This window comes from Salmo salar, unplaced genomic scaffold, assembly GCF_905237065.1.
Source record: "Salmo salar unplaced genomic scaffold, Ssal_v3.1, whole genome shotgun sequence".
Lineage (NCBI taxonomy): Eukaryota > Metazoa > Chordata > Actinopteri > Salmoniformes > Salmonidae > Salmo > Salmo salar.
Window position 1 is genome coordinate 1 of NW_025548930.1, and position 15,000 is coordinate 15,000.

Genomic DNA, 15,000 nt, shown 5'->3' on the forward strand with positions numbered 1-15,000 from the left:
GTCAGCAAAACAGAGATATTTAAATTGCCCCCCTCCTTCTCCTCTCTCTCCCAGGAGAAGAAATCAGTAGCGAAGTCTGTTTCCCTCAACACGGGTCTCTCCACGGCCATGTCTCTGGGCCTGAGGACCATCTCCCATAGCGAGTCCTATACCTGGGCCCAGAACAACAGCAGCAGCAGTAGTGGAGGAGGAGGAGGAGGAAGCCCCCCTGCTAAACCCTTCCTACCTCGGCAGAACTACGGAGGCAGTCTCAGTGCTCTCAACACACACACAGAAAACAACGCCGTGACCAATAAGATACAGTGTATGACTCAGGTAAGGGTGTGGCTTATATCGTATCCTATTCTGGTCTAGTGCTGGTCTAGGATCCGTTTTTAACTTTTTAGTTCATAATGAATAAGATACCTGTACTCTCGCACATTGACTCGGTACTGGTGCCCCCTGTATAGAGCCTCCACACTGACTCGGTACCGGTACCCCTGTATATAGCCTCCACACTGACTCGGTACTGGTGCCCCCTGTATAGAGCCTCCACACTGACTCGGTACCGGTACCCCTGTATATAGCCTCCACATTGACTCGGTACTGGTGCCCCCTGTATAGAGCCTCCACACTGACTCGGTACCGGTACCCCTGTATATAGCCTCCACACTGACTCGGTACTGGTACCCCTGTATATAGCCTCCACACTGACTCTGTACTGGTACCCCTGTATATAGCCTCCACACTGACTCGGTACTGGTACCCCCTGTATATAGCCTCCACACTGACTCGGTACTGGTACCCCCTGTATATAGCCTCCACATTGACTCGGTACTGGTACCCCTGTATAGAGCCTCCACACTGACTCGGTACTGGTACCCCTGTATATAGCCTCCACACTGACTCGGTACTGGTACCCCCTGTATAGAGCCTCCACACTGACTCGGTACTGGTACCCCCTGTATATAGCCTCCACATTGACTCGGTACTGGTACCCCCTGTATATAGCCTCCACATTGACTCTGTACCGCTACCCCCTGTATATAGCCTCCACATTGACTCTGTACCGGTACCCCCTGTATATAGCCTCCACATTGACTCTGTACCGGTACCCCTGTATATAGCCTCCACATTGACTCTGTACCGTAACACCCTGTATATAGCCTCCACATTGACTCTGTACCGGTACCCCCTGTATATAGCCTCCACATTGACTCTGTACCGGTACCCCCTGTATATAGCCTCCACATTGATTCTGTACCGGTACCCCTGTATATAGCCTCCACACTGACTCGGTACCGGTACCCCTGTATAGAGCCTCCACACTGACTCTACTGGTGCCCCTGTATATAGCCTCCACATTGACTCGGTACTGGTACCCCCTGTATATAGCCTCCACATTGACTCGGTACTGGTGCCCCCTGTATATAGCCTCCACATTGACTCTGTACCGGTACCCCCTGTATATAGCCTCCACATTGACTCTGTACTGGTACCTCCTGTATATAGCCTCCACATTGACTCTGTACCGGTACCCCCTGTATATAGCCTCCACATTGACTCTGTACCGGTACCCCCTGTATATAGCCTCCACATTGACTCTGTACCAGTACCCCCTGTATAAGCCTCCACATTGACTCTGTACCGGTACCCCCTGTATATAGCCTCCACATTGACTCTGTACCGGTACCCCCTGTATATAGCCTCCACATTGATTCTGTACTGGTACCCCCTGTATATAGCCTCCACATTGACTCTGTACCGGTACCCCTGTATATAGCCTCCACATTGACTCTGTACCGGTACCCCCTGTATATAGCCTCCACATTGACTCTGTACCGGTACCCCCTGTATATAGCCTCCACATTGACTCTGTACCAGTACCCCCTGTATATAGCCTCCACATTGACTCTGTACCGGTACCCCTGTATATAGCCTCCACATTGACTCTGTACTGGTACCCCCTGTATATAGCCTCCACATTGACTCTGTACTGGTACCCCCTGTATATAGCCTCCACATTGACTCTGTACTGGTACCCCTGTATATAGCCTCCACATTGACTCTGTACTGGTACCCCTGTATATAGCCTCCACATTGACTCGGTACTGGTACCCCCTGTATATAGCCTCCACATTGACTCTGTACCGGTACCCCCTGTATATAGCCTCCACATTGACTCTGTACCGGTACCCCCTGTATATAGCCTCCACATTGACTCTGTACTGGTACCCCCTGTATATAGCCTCCACATTGACTCTGTACCGGTACCTCCTGTATATAGCCTCCACATTGACTCTGTACCGGTACCCCTGTATATAGCCTCCACATTGACTCGGTACTGGTACCCCCTGTATATAGCCTCCACATTGACTCTGTACCGCTACCCCCTGTATATAGCCTCCACATTGACTCTGTACCGGTACCTCCTGTATATAGCCTCCACATTGACTCGGTACCGGTACCCCCTGTATATAGCCTCCACATTGACTCTGTACCGGTACCCCTGTATATAGCCTCCACACTGACTCTGTACCGGTACCCCTGTATATAGCCTCCACATTGACTCTGTACCGGTACCCCCTGTATATAGCCTCCACATTGACTCGGTACCGGTACCCCCTGTATATAGCCTCCACATTGACTCTGTACCGGTACCCCCTGTATATAGCCTCCACATTGACTCGGTACTGGTACCCCTGTATATAGCCTCCACATTGACTCGGTACTGGTACCCCCTGTATATAGCCTCCACATTGACTCTGTACCGGTACCCCTGTATATAGCCTCCACATTGACTCGGTACTGGTACCCCCTGTATATAGCCTCCACATTGACTCTGTACCGGTACCCCTGTATATAGCCTCCACATTGACTCGGTACCGGTACCCCCTGTATATAGCCTCCACATTGACTCGGTACTGGTACCCCCTGTATATAGCCTCCACACTGACTCTGTACTGGTACCCCCTGTATATAGCCTCCACATTGACTCGGTACCGGTACCCCCTGTATATAGCCTCCACATTGACTCTGTACTGGTACCCCCTGTATATAGCCTCCACATTGACTCGGTACCGGTACCCCCTGTATATAGCCTCCACATTGACTCTGTACTGGTACCCCTGTATATAGCCTCCACATTGACTCTGTACCGTAACACCCTGTATATAGCCTCCACATTGATTCTGTACCGGTACCCCCTGTATATAGCCTCCACATTGACTCTGTACCGGTACCTCCTGTATATAGCCTCCACATTGACTCTGTACCGGTACCCCCTGTATATAGCCTCCACATTGACTCGGTACTGGTACCCCTGTATATAGCCTCCACATTGACTCTGTACCGTAACACCCTGTATATAGCCTCCACATTGACTCTGTACCGGTACCCCCTGTATATAGCCTCCACATTGATTCTGTACCGGTACCTCCTGTATATAGCCTCCACATTGACTCTGTACCGGTACCCCCTGTATATAGCCTCCACATTGACTCTGTACCGGTACCCCCTGTATATAGCCTCCACATTGATTCTGTACCGGTACCTCCTGTATATAGCCTCCACATTGACTCTGTACCGGTACCCCCCTGTATATAGCCTCCACATTGACTCGGTACTGGTACCCCTGTATATAGCCTCCACATTGACTCTGTACCGTAACACCCTGTATATAGCCTCCACATTGACTCTGTACCGGTACCCCCTGTATATAGCCTCCACATTGATTCTGTACTGGTACCCCCTGTATATAGCCTCCTCATTGACTCTGTACCGGTACCCCCTGTATATAGCCTCCACATTGACTCTGTACTGGTACCCCCTGTATATAGCCTCCACATTGACTCTGTACCGTAACACCCTGTATATAGCCTCCACATTGACTCTGTACCGGTACCCCCTGTATATAGCCTCCACATTGACTCTGTACCGTAACACCCTGTATATAGCCTCCACATTGACTCTGTACTGGTACCCCTGTATATAGCCTCCACATTGACTCTGTACCGGTACCCCCTGTATATAGCCTCCACATTGACTCTGTACCGGTACCCCCTGTATATAGCCTCCACATTGACTCTGTACTGGTACCCCCTGTATATAGCCTCCACATTGACTCTGTACCGGTACCCCCTGTATATAGCCTCCACATTGACTCTGTACCGGTACCCCTGTATATAGCCTCCACATTGACTCTGTACCGGTACCCCCCTGTATATAGCCTCCACATTGACTCTGTACTGGTACCCCCTGTATATAGCCTCCACATTGACTCTGTACCGGTACCCCCTGTATATAGCCTCCACATTGATTCTGTACTGGTACCTCCTGTATATAGCCTCCACATTGACTCTGTACTGGTACCCCCTGTATATAGCCTCCACATTGATTCTGTACTGGTACCCCCTGTATATAGCCTCCACATTGACTCTGTACTGGTACCCCCTGTATATAGCCTCCACACTGACTCGGTACTGGTACCCCTGTATATAGCCTCCACATTGACTCTGTACCGGTACCCCCTGTATATAGCCTCCACATTGACTCGGTACTGGTACCCCTGTATATAGCCTCCACATTGACTCGGTACTGGTACCCCCTGTATATAGCCTCCACATTGACTCTGTACCGGTACCCCTGTATATAGCCTCCACATTGACTCGGTACTGGTACCCCTGTATATAGCCTCCACATTGACTCTGTACCGGTACCCCTGTATATAGCCTCCACATTGACTCGGTACCGGTACCCCCCTGTATATAGCCTCCACATTGACTCGGTACTGGTACCCCCTGTATATAGCCTCCACACTGACTCTGTACTGGTACCCCCTGTATATAGCCTCCACATTGACTCGGTACCGGTACCCCTGTATATAGCCTCCACATTGACTCTGTACTGGTACCCCCTGTATATAGCCTCCACATTGACTCGGTACCGGTACCCCCTGTATATAGCCTCCACATTGACTCTGTACTGGTACCCCCTGTATATAGCCTCCACATTGACTCTGTACCGTAACACCCTGTATATAGCCTCCACATTGATTCTGTACCGGTACCCCCTGTATATAGCCTCCACATTGACTCTGTACCGGTACCTCCTGTATATAGCCTCCACATTGACTCTGTACCGGTACCCCCTGTATATAGCCTCCACATTGACTCGGTACTGGTACCCCTGTATATAGCCTCCACATTGACTCTGTACCGTAACACCCTGTATATAGCCTCCACATTGACTCTGTACCGGTACCCCCTGTATATAGCCTCCACATTGATTCTGTACCGGTACCTCCTGTATATAGCCTCCACATTGACTCTGTACCGGTACCCCCTGTATATAGCCTCCACATTGACTCTGTACCGGTACCCCCTGTATATAGCCTCCACATTGATTCTGTACCGGTACCTCCTGTATATAGCCTCCACATTGACTCTGTACCGGTACCCCCTGTATATAGCCTCCACATTGACTCGGTACTGGTACCCCTGTATATAGCCTCCACATTGACTCTGTACCGTAACACCCTGTATATAGCCTCCACATTGACTCTGTACCGGTACCCCCTGTATATAGCCTCCACATTGATTCTGTACTGGTACCCCCTGTATATAGCCTCCACATTGACTCTGTACCGGTACCCCCTGTATATAGCCTCCACATTGACTCTGTACTGGTACCCCCTGTATATAGCCTCCACATTGACTCTGTACCGTAACACCCTGTATATAGCCTCCACATTGACTCTGTACCGGTACCCCCTGTATATAGCCTCCACATTGACTCTGTACCGTAACACCCTGTATATAGCCTCCACATTGACTCTGTACTGGTACCCCTGTATATAGCCTCCACATTGACTCTGTACCGGTACCCCCTGTATATAGCCTCCACATTGACTCTGTACCGGTACCCCCTGTATATAGCCTCCACATTGACTCTGTACTGGTACCCCCTGTATATAGCCTCCACATTGACTCTGTACCGGTACCCCCTGTATATAGCCTCCACATTGACTCTGTACCGCTACCCCTGTATATAGCCTCCACATTGACTCTGTACCGGTACCCCCTGTATATAGCCTCCACATTGACTCTGTACTGGTACCCCCTGTATATAGCCTCCACATTGACTCTGTACCGGTACCCCCTGTATATAGCCTCCACATTGATTCTGTACTGGTACCTCCTGTATATAGCCTCCACATTGACTCTGTACTGGTACCCCCTGTATATAGCCTCCACATTGATTCTGTACTGGTACCCCCTGTATATAGCCTCCACATTGACTCTGTACTGGTACCCCCTGTATATAGCCTCCACATTGATTCTGTACTGGTACCCCTGTATATAGCCTCCACACTGACTCGGTACTGGTACCCCCTGTATATAGCCTCCACACTGACTCGGTACTGGTACCCCCTGTATATAGCCTCCACATTGACTCTGTACCGCTACCCCCTGTATATAGCCTCCACATTGACTCTGTACCGGTACCCCCTGTATATAGCCTCCACATTGATTCTGTACTGGTACCTCCTGTATATAGCCTCCACATTGACTCTGTACTGGTACCCCCTGTATATAGCCTCCACATTGATTCTGTACTGGTACCCCTGTATATAGCCTCCACATTGATTCTGTACTGGTACCCCCTGTATATAGCCTCCACACTGACTCTGTACCGGTACCCCCTGTATATAGCCTCCACATTGACTCGGTACTGGTGCCCCCTGTATATAGTCTCCACATTGACTCTGTACCGGTACCCCCTGTATATAGCCTCCACATTGACTCGGTACTGGTGCCCCCTGTATATAGCCTCCACATTGACTCGGTACTGGTGCCCCCTGTATATAGCCTCCACATTGACTCTGTACCGGTACCCCCTGTATATAGCCTCCACATTGACTCGGTACTGGTGCCCCCTGTATATAGCCTCCACATTGACTCTGTACCGGTACCCCCTGTATATAGCCTCCACATTGACTCTGTACCGGTACCCCCTGTATATAGCCTCCACATTGACTCTGTACTGGTACCCCTGTATATAGCCTCCACATTGACTCTGTACCGGTACCCCCTGTATATAGCCTCCACATTGACTCTGTACCGGTACCCCCCCTGTATATAGCCTCCACATTGACTCGGTACCGGTACCCCCTGTATATAGCCTCCACATTGACTCGGTACTGGTGCCCCCTGTATATAGCCTCCATATTGACTCTGTACCGGTACCCCCTGTATATAGCCTCCACATTGACTCTGTACTGGTACCCCCTGTATATAGCCTCCACATTGACTCGGTACTGGTGCCCCCTGTATATAGCCTCCATATTGACTCTGTACCGGTACCCCCCTGTATATAGCCTCCACATTGACTCGGTACCGGTACCCCCTGTATATAGCCTCCACATTGACTCGGTACTGGTGCCCCCTGTATATAGCCTCCATATTGACTCTGTACCGGTACCCCCTGTATATAGCCTCCACATTGACTCGGTACTGGTGCCCCCTGTATATAGCCTCCATATTGACTCGGTACTGGTACCCCCTGTATATAGCCTCCACATTGACTCTGTACCGGTACCCCCCTGTATATAGCCTCCACATTGACTCGGTACCGGTACCCCCTGTATATAGCCTCCACATTGACTGCGGTACCGGTACCACCTGTATATAGCCTCCACATTGACTCTGTACCGGTACCCCCTGTATATAGCCTCCACATTGACTCGGTACTGGTACCTCCTGTATATAGCCTCCACATTGACTCTGTACCGGTACCCCCTGTATATAGCCTCCACATTGACTCGGTACTGGTACCCCCTGTATATAGCCTCCACATTGACTCTGTACGGTACCCCCTGTATATAGCCTCCACATTGACTCGGTACTGGTGCCCCCTGTATATAGCCTCCATATTGACTCGGTACTGGTACCCCCTGTATATAGCCTCCACATTGACTCTGTACCGGTACCCCCTGTATATAGCCTCCACATTGACTCTGTACCGGTACCCCCTGTATATAGCCTCCACATTGACTCTGTACCGGTACCCCCTGTATATAGCCTCCACATTGACTCTGTACCGCTACCCCCTGTATATAGCCTCCACATTGACTCTGTACCGGTACCACCTGTATATAGCCTCCACATTGACTCTGTACCGCTACCCCCTGTATATAGCCTCCACATTGACTCTGTACCGCTACCCCCTGTATAGAGCCATGTTATTGTTATTTTTATTGTGTTACTTTTTATTATTACTTTTTTATTTTTGTCAACTTGGTAATTATTTTCTTAACTCTTCTTGAACTGTACTGTTGGTTAAGGGCTTGTAAGTAAGCATATCATGGTAAAGTCTACACTAGTATTCGACGCGTGTGACAAATAAAGTTTGATTTGATTGTATGGACAGATCGTAGAGCAGCAATTATACTCTGAGATGCTTTGTGGATACGGGCAAAGAGGTACCTTTTCACCTCACATTTATTTGTCCAAGCCCACCACTATGACACCAGGGTGCGTATTCATGAAGTGTCTCAGTACGAGTGCTGATCTAGGATCAGCTCCCCCCCATTCATGTCGTCTGATTCATCAGGATCTAAAAGGGACAATTGATCTGAGATCAGCTGACATTACTGTTCTCCTCTCCTGTTGTCCCAGCAGGTCTAATCAGCTACATTACTGTTCTCCTCTCCTGTTGTCCCAGCAGGTCTAATCAGCTACATTACTGTTCTCCTCTCCTGTTGTCCCAGCAGGTCTAATCAGCTACATTACTGTTCTCCTCTCCTGTTGTCCCAGCAGGTCTAATCAGCTACATTACTGTTCTCCTCTCCTGTTGTCCCAGCGGGTCTAATCAGCTACATTACTGTTCTCCTCTCCTGTTGTCCCAGCGGGTCTAATCAGCTACATTACTGTTCTCCTCTCCTGTTGTCCCAGCGGGTCTAATCAGCTACATTACTGTTCTCCTCTCCTGTTGTCCCAGCGGGTCTAATCAGCTACATTACTGTTCTCCTCTCCTGTTGTCCCAGCAGGTCTAATCAGCTACATTACTGTTCTCCTCTCCTGTTGTCCCAGCAGGTCTAATCAGCTACATTACTGTTCTCCTCTCCTGTTGTCCCAGCAGGTCTAATCAGCTACATTACTGTTCTCCTCTCCTGTTGTCCCAGCAGGTCTAATCAGCTACATTACTGTTCTCCTCTCCTGTTGTCCCAGCGGTCTAATCAGCTACATTACTGTTCTCCTCTCCTGTTGTCCCAGCAGGTCTAATCAGCTACATTACTGTTCTCCTCTCCTGTTGTCCCAGCAGGTCTAATCAGCTACATTACTGTTCTCCTCTCCTGTTGTCCCAGCGGGTCTAATCAGCTACATTACTGTTCTCCTCTCCTGTTGTCCCAGCAGGTCTAATCAGCTACATTACTGTTCTCCTCTCCTGTTGTCCCAGCAGGTCTAATCAGCTACATTACTGTTCTCCTCTCCTGTTGTCCCAGCGGGTCTAATCAGCTACATTACTGTTCTCCTCTCCTGTTGTCCCAGCAGGTCTAATCAGCTACATTACTGTTCTCCTCTCCTGTTGTCCCAGCAGGTCTAATCAGCTACATTACTGTTCTCCTCTCCTGTTGTCCCAGCAGGTCTAATCAGCTACATTACTGTTCTCCTCTCCTGTTGTCCCAGCAGGTCTAATCAGCTACATTACTGTTCTCCTCTCCTGTTGTCCCAGCAGGTCTAATCAGCTACATTACTGTTCTCCTCTCCTGTTGTCCCAGCAGGTCTAATCAGCTACATTACTGTTCTCCTCTCCTGTTGTCCCAGCAGGTCTAATCAGCTACATTACTGTTCTCCTCTCCTGTTGTCCCAGCAGGTCTAATCAGCTACATTACTGTTCTCCTCTCCTGTTGTCCCAGCAGGTCTAATCAGCTACATTACTGTTCTCCTCTCCTGTTGTCCCAGCGGGTCTAATCAGCTACATTACTGTTCTCCTCTCCTGTTGTCCCAGCGGGTCTAATCAGCTACATTACTGTTCTCCTCTCCTGTTGTCCCAGCAGGTCTAATCAGCTACATTACTGTTCTCCTCTCCTGTTGTCCCAGCAGGTCTAATCAGCTACATTACTGTTCTCCTCTCCTGTTGTCCCAGCAGGTCTAATCAGCTACATTACTGTTCTCCTCTCCTGTTGTCCCAGCAGGTCTAATCAGCTACATTACTGTTCTCCTCTCCTGTTGTCCCAGCAGGTCTAATCAGCTGATATTACTGTCCTTCTTTTCCCAGTTATGTACACCTCCACGAATCTCCCGGACCTTATCGATGGGAAGAAACCTGTCGTATATTGCCAACGAGGTGAGTTCCCATGTCCTACATACTTTATAATGAGGTGAGTTCCCATGTCTTACATACTTTACAACGAGGTGAGTTCCCATGTCCTACATACTTTACAACGAGGTGAGTTCCCATGTCTTACATACTTTACAACGAGGTGAGTTCCCATGTCTTGCATACTTTACAATGAGGTGAGTTCCCATGTCCTACATACTTTACAACGAGGTGAGTTTCCATGTCTTACATACTTTACAATGAGGTGAGTTCCCATGTCTTACATACTTTACAATGAGGTGAGTTCCCATGTCTTACATACTTTACAATGAGGTGAGTTCCCATGTCTTACATACTTTACAACGAGGTGAGTTCCCATGTCCTACATACTTTACAACGAGGTGAGTTCCCATGTCCTACATACTTTACAATGAGGTGAGTTCCCATGTCTTATAGTAAATTAGGAAAACCTGTCTGTGTGTGTGTAGTTGACCATGTCTGTCTGTCTCTCTTTCTCTCTCTCTTTCTTTATTTCTCTCTGTCTGTCTCTCTCTCTCTGTGCCTCTCTCTCTGTCTCTCTCTCTCTCTCCATCTGTGTGTCTCTCTCTCTCTTTCTTTCTTTCTCTCTCTCTCTGTCTCTCTCTCTCTGTCTGTCTGTTTCTCTCTCTCCTTTCTCCTTCTCTCTCCCCTTTCTCTGTCTCTCCCTCCATCTCTCTCCATCTCAGAAGCGTCACATAGAGTTGATAGAGCTGGAGAACGATGGCAAGGGGCTGGGCTTCGGCATTGTAGGGGGTCGATCCTCTGGAGTCCTGGTCAAAACCATCCTACCAAGTGGACCTGCTGGACTGGTATGTCAGTCAAAGTAGAACACAAAAAGATGTAAAAGTTACTAAAAAGTGATTTAACATACCTCCCCTCCCAGGACAAGCGTCTGCGTAGCGGGGACCACATCCTGCGCATCGGGGACACAGACCTGGCGGGCATGGGCAACGAGGAAGTGGCTCACGTTCTCCGCAACGCAGGGTCAAGGGTCAAACTGCTCATTGCTAGGGACGTCGCTGTCTCCACGGGAACCAACGACCTCACCCTCTCCTCGCCCCCACTCCCTCTCCTCGCCCAGCAACAACAGAGGGTGGCCAGGATGGGCAACCAGGTATGTGTGGAGGGGAGAGGTGGGTGATGTTGTTGGTTCATGACAAGTCCTCGGTGATGTGGACGCAGAGCAAGTTAAAACCCGTGACTCTCACTACTGCGGTCCCGTTGATTTGGGTCGGGGCATGTTCCCTCCTCTGCTTCCTGAAGTCAACAATCAACTCCTTTGGTTTGCTTTGACGTTGAGGGAGAGGTTGTTGTCATGGCACCACAATGCCAACTCACTTACCTCCTCCCTATAGGGTGAATCGTCGTTGTTGGTTATCAAGCCTACAACCGCGGTGTCGTCAACAAACTTGATGATGGAGTTGGTGTCATGCCAATCCTCACAGCCTGTGGTCTGCCCGTCAGGACGTCGTTAAGAGAGACAGAAAGTGAGAGAGATGATGAGAGATCAGAAGGCATACTGTCAGTGGTTTAATCATGTGTATTTATCTACCTGTGGCATTCAGTTGAGGGTAGTTCACCCTTTGCAGAGCTGCTTGTTGTTAAGATAGACAACCCGGCTGGCAGACTATTTAGTTGGCACGGAGCCAGAGGTTAAGGTGTAAAAAGATTGTTGAATTTGTTTTACAGAGGAGAGGTGATAAAGAATATAGGATGCAGAGATGCATTGACTAAATATAGAACTACAGGCCATGAACAAAATATGAAAATATTTCAATATTATTACTTGCTCAATAGAAATACATAACCTTGACTGGAGAACAGAGGCAAAACACAGCACAGGAGAAAAACAACCCATAATCTCAAGCATCTGTAGTAACACATTGTTACCTGTAACTAGACTAGACAGAGTAGTTCTCCATAATGAAGAGATTAGAACGCCCCAGGGATCCTGACCTGTAACTAGACTAGACAGAGTAGTTCTCCATAATGAAGAGATTAGAACGCCCAGGGATCCTGACCTGTAACTAGACTAGACAGAGTAGTTCTCCATAATGAAGAGATTAGAACGCCCCAGGGATCCTGACCTGTAACTAGACTAGACAGAGTAGTTCTCCATAATGAAGAGATTAGAACACCCAGGGATCCTGACCTGTAACTAGACTAGACAGAGTAGTTCTCCATAATGAAGAGATTAGAACACCCAGGGATCCTGACCTGTAACTAGACTAGACAGAGTAGTTCTCCATAATGAAGAGATTAGAACACCCAGGGATCCTGACCTGTAACTAGACTAGACAGAGTAGTTCTCCATAATGAAGAGATTAGAACACCCAGGGATCCTGACCTGTAACTAGACTAGACAGAGTAGTTCTCCATAATGAAGAGATTAGAACACCCAGGGATCCTGACCTGTAACTAGACTAGACAGAGTAGTTCTCCATAATGAAGAGATTAGAACACCCAGGGATCCTGACCTGTAACTAGACTAGACAGAGTAGTTCTCCATAATGAAGAGATTAGAACGCCCCAGGGATCCTGACCTGTAACTAGACTAGACAGAGTAGTTCTCCATAATGAAGAGATTAGAACGCCCAGGGATCCTGAACTAAGGACATGCCATAGCCTGGCTGGGACAAACCAATAAGAGATGAGAAGGCCCAGGGATCCAAACTAAGGACATGCCATAGCCTGGCTGGGACAAACCAATAAGAGCCTTGAACACTCAAAAGTCAATATTGCACAGTTGATATTACAATGTCTAATACTTAACACATTAATGAAACAATGCAATTTCTGATAAACAATGAAACAACCAAATTATCATCTAAATTATTTTGGGGGGAAAGTGTCCCCTGTGGACATCGCCAAAGAGGCCGAGAGCAGATTTTCTTTCTAGAAATCTGCCTGTTTAAATCCAGATTAGTTAGGTTAGTTCAATTAAATATGTAGGACTATTTTTAAACTATTTTTTTTAAATACATTTTTATTAGTCCAGTTTAAATGTGCCATTTAGTCGAAGACTCTCTGGTCTCTCTATCTGGGAAACAGTCCCATAATGTGTTCCGTATCTCCATAGTAACACGTCTCCCTGTGTTGTGTATTGTGTTCCGTATCTCCATAGTAACACGTCTCCCTGTGTTGTGTATTGTGTTCCATATCTCCATAGTAACACGTCTCCCTGTGTTGTGTATTGTGTTCCGTATCTCCATAGTAACACGTCTCCCTGTGTTGTGTATTGTGTTCCATATCTCCATAGTAACACGTCTCCCTGTGTTGTGTATTGTGTTCCGTATCTCCATAGTAACACGTCTCCCTGTGTTGTGTATTGTGTTCCGTATCTCCATAGTAACATGTCTCCCTGTGTTGTGTATTGTGTTCCGTATCTCCATAGTAACATGTCTCCCTGTGTTGTGTATTGTGTTCCGTATCTCCATAGTAACACATGTCTCCCTGTGTTGTGTATTGTGTTCCGTATCTCCATAGTAACACATGTCTCCCTGTGTTGTGTATTGTGTTCCGTATCTCCATAGTAACATGTCTCCCTGTGTTGTGTATTGTGTTCCATATCTCCATAGTAACATGTCTCCCTGTGTTGTGTATTGTGTTCCGTATCTCCATAGTAACATGTCTCCCTGTGTTGTGTATTGTGTTCCGTATCTCCATAGTAACATGTCTCCCTGTGTTGTGTATTGTGTTCCGTATCTCCATAGTAACACGTCTCCCTGTGTTGTGTATTGTGTTCCGTATCTCCATAGTAACATGTCTCCCTGTGTTGTGTATTGTGTTCCGTATCTCCATAGTAACACATTTCTCCCTGTGTTGTGTATTGTGTTCCGTATCTCCATAGTAACATGTCTCCCTGTGTTGTGTATTGTGTTCCATATCTCCATAGTAACACATTTATCCCTGTGTTGTGTATTGTGTTCCATATCTCCATAGTAACACATTTCTCCCTGTGTTGTGTATTGTGTTCCATATCTCCATAGTAACACATTTCTCCCTGTGTTGTGTATTGTGTTCCATATCTCCATAGTAACATGTCTCCCTGTGTTGTGTATTGTGTTCCGTATCTCCATAGTAACATGTCTCCCTGTGTTGTGTATTGTGTTCCATATCTCCATAGTAACACATTTCTCACTGTGTTGTGTATTGTGTTCCATATCTCCATAGTAACACATTTCTCCCTGTGTTGTGTATTGTGTTCCATATCTCCATAGTAACACATTTCTCCCTGTGTTGTGTATTGTGTTCCATATCTCCATAGTAACACATTTCTCCCTGTGTTGTGTATTGTGTTCCATATCTCCATAGTAACACATTTCTCCCTGTGTTGTGTATTGTGTTCCATATCTCCATAGTAACATGTCTCCCTGTGTTGTGTATTGTGTTCCGTATCTCCATAGTAACACATTTCTCCCTGTGTTGTGTATTGTGTTCCGTATCTCCATAGTAACATGTCTCCCTGTGTTGTGTATTGTGTTCCATATCTCCATAGTAACACATTTCTCACTGTGTTGTGTATTGTGTTCCATATCTCCATAGTAACACATTTCTCCCTGTGTTGTGTATTGTGTTCCATATCTCCATAGTAACACATTTCTCCCTGTGTTGTGTATTGTGTTCCATATCCCCATAGTAACACATTTCTCCCTGTGT

The 15,000-nt window shown here is 47.6% G+C and overlaps 1 protein-coding gene across 1 annotated transcript in view; it reads left to right on the plus strand.

Moving 5' to 3' along the window:
• Positions 1-54: 54 nt before the first annotated feature.
• Positions 55-15,000, plus strand: part of LOC106595278 (patj homolog) — a gene marked incomplete at both ends in the record, with an annotated part of 27,319 nt that continues 12,373 nt past the window's right edge. Inside the window, 4 exon segments of the mRNA XM_045712884.1 lie at positions 55-315; positions 10,261-10,329; positions 11,028-11,150; positions 11,225-11,455. Coding sequence (XP_045568840.1) covers positions 55-315; positions 10,261-10,329; positions 11,028-11,150; positions 11,225-11,455 — 684 coding nt within the window.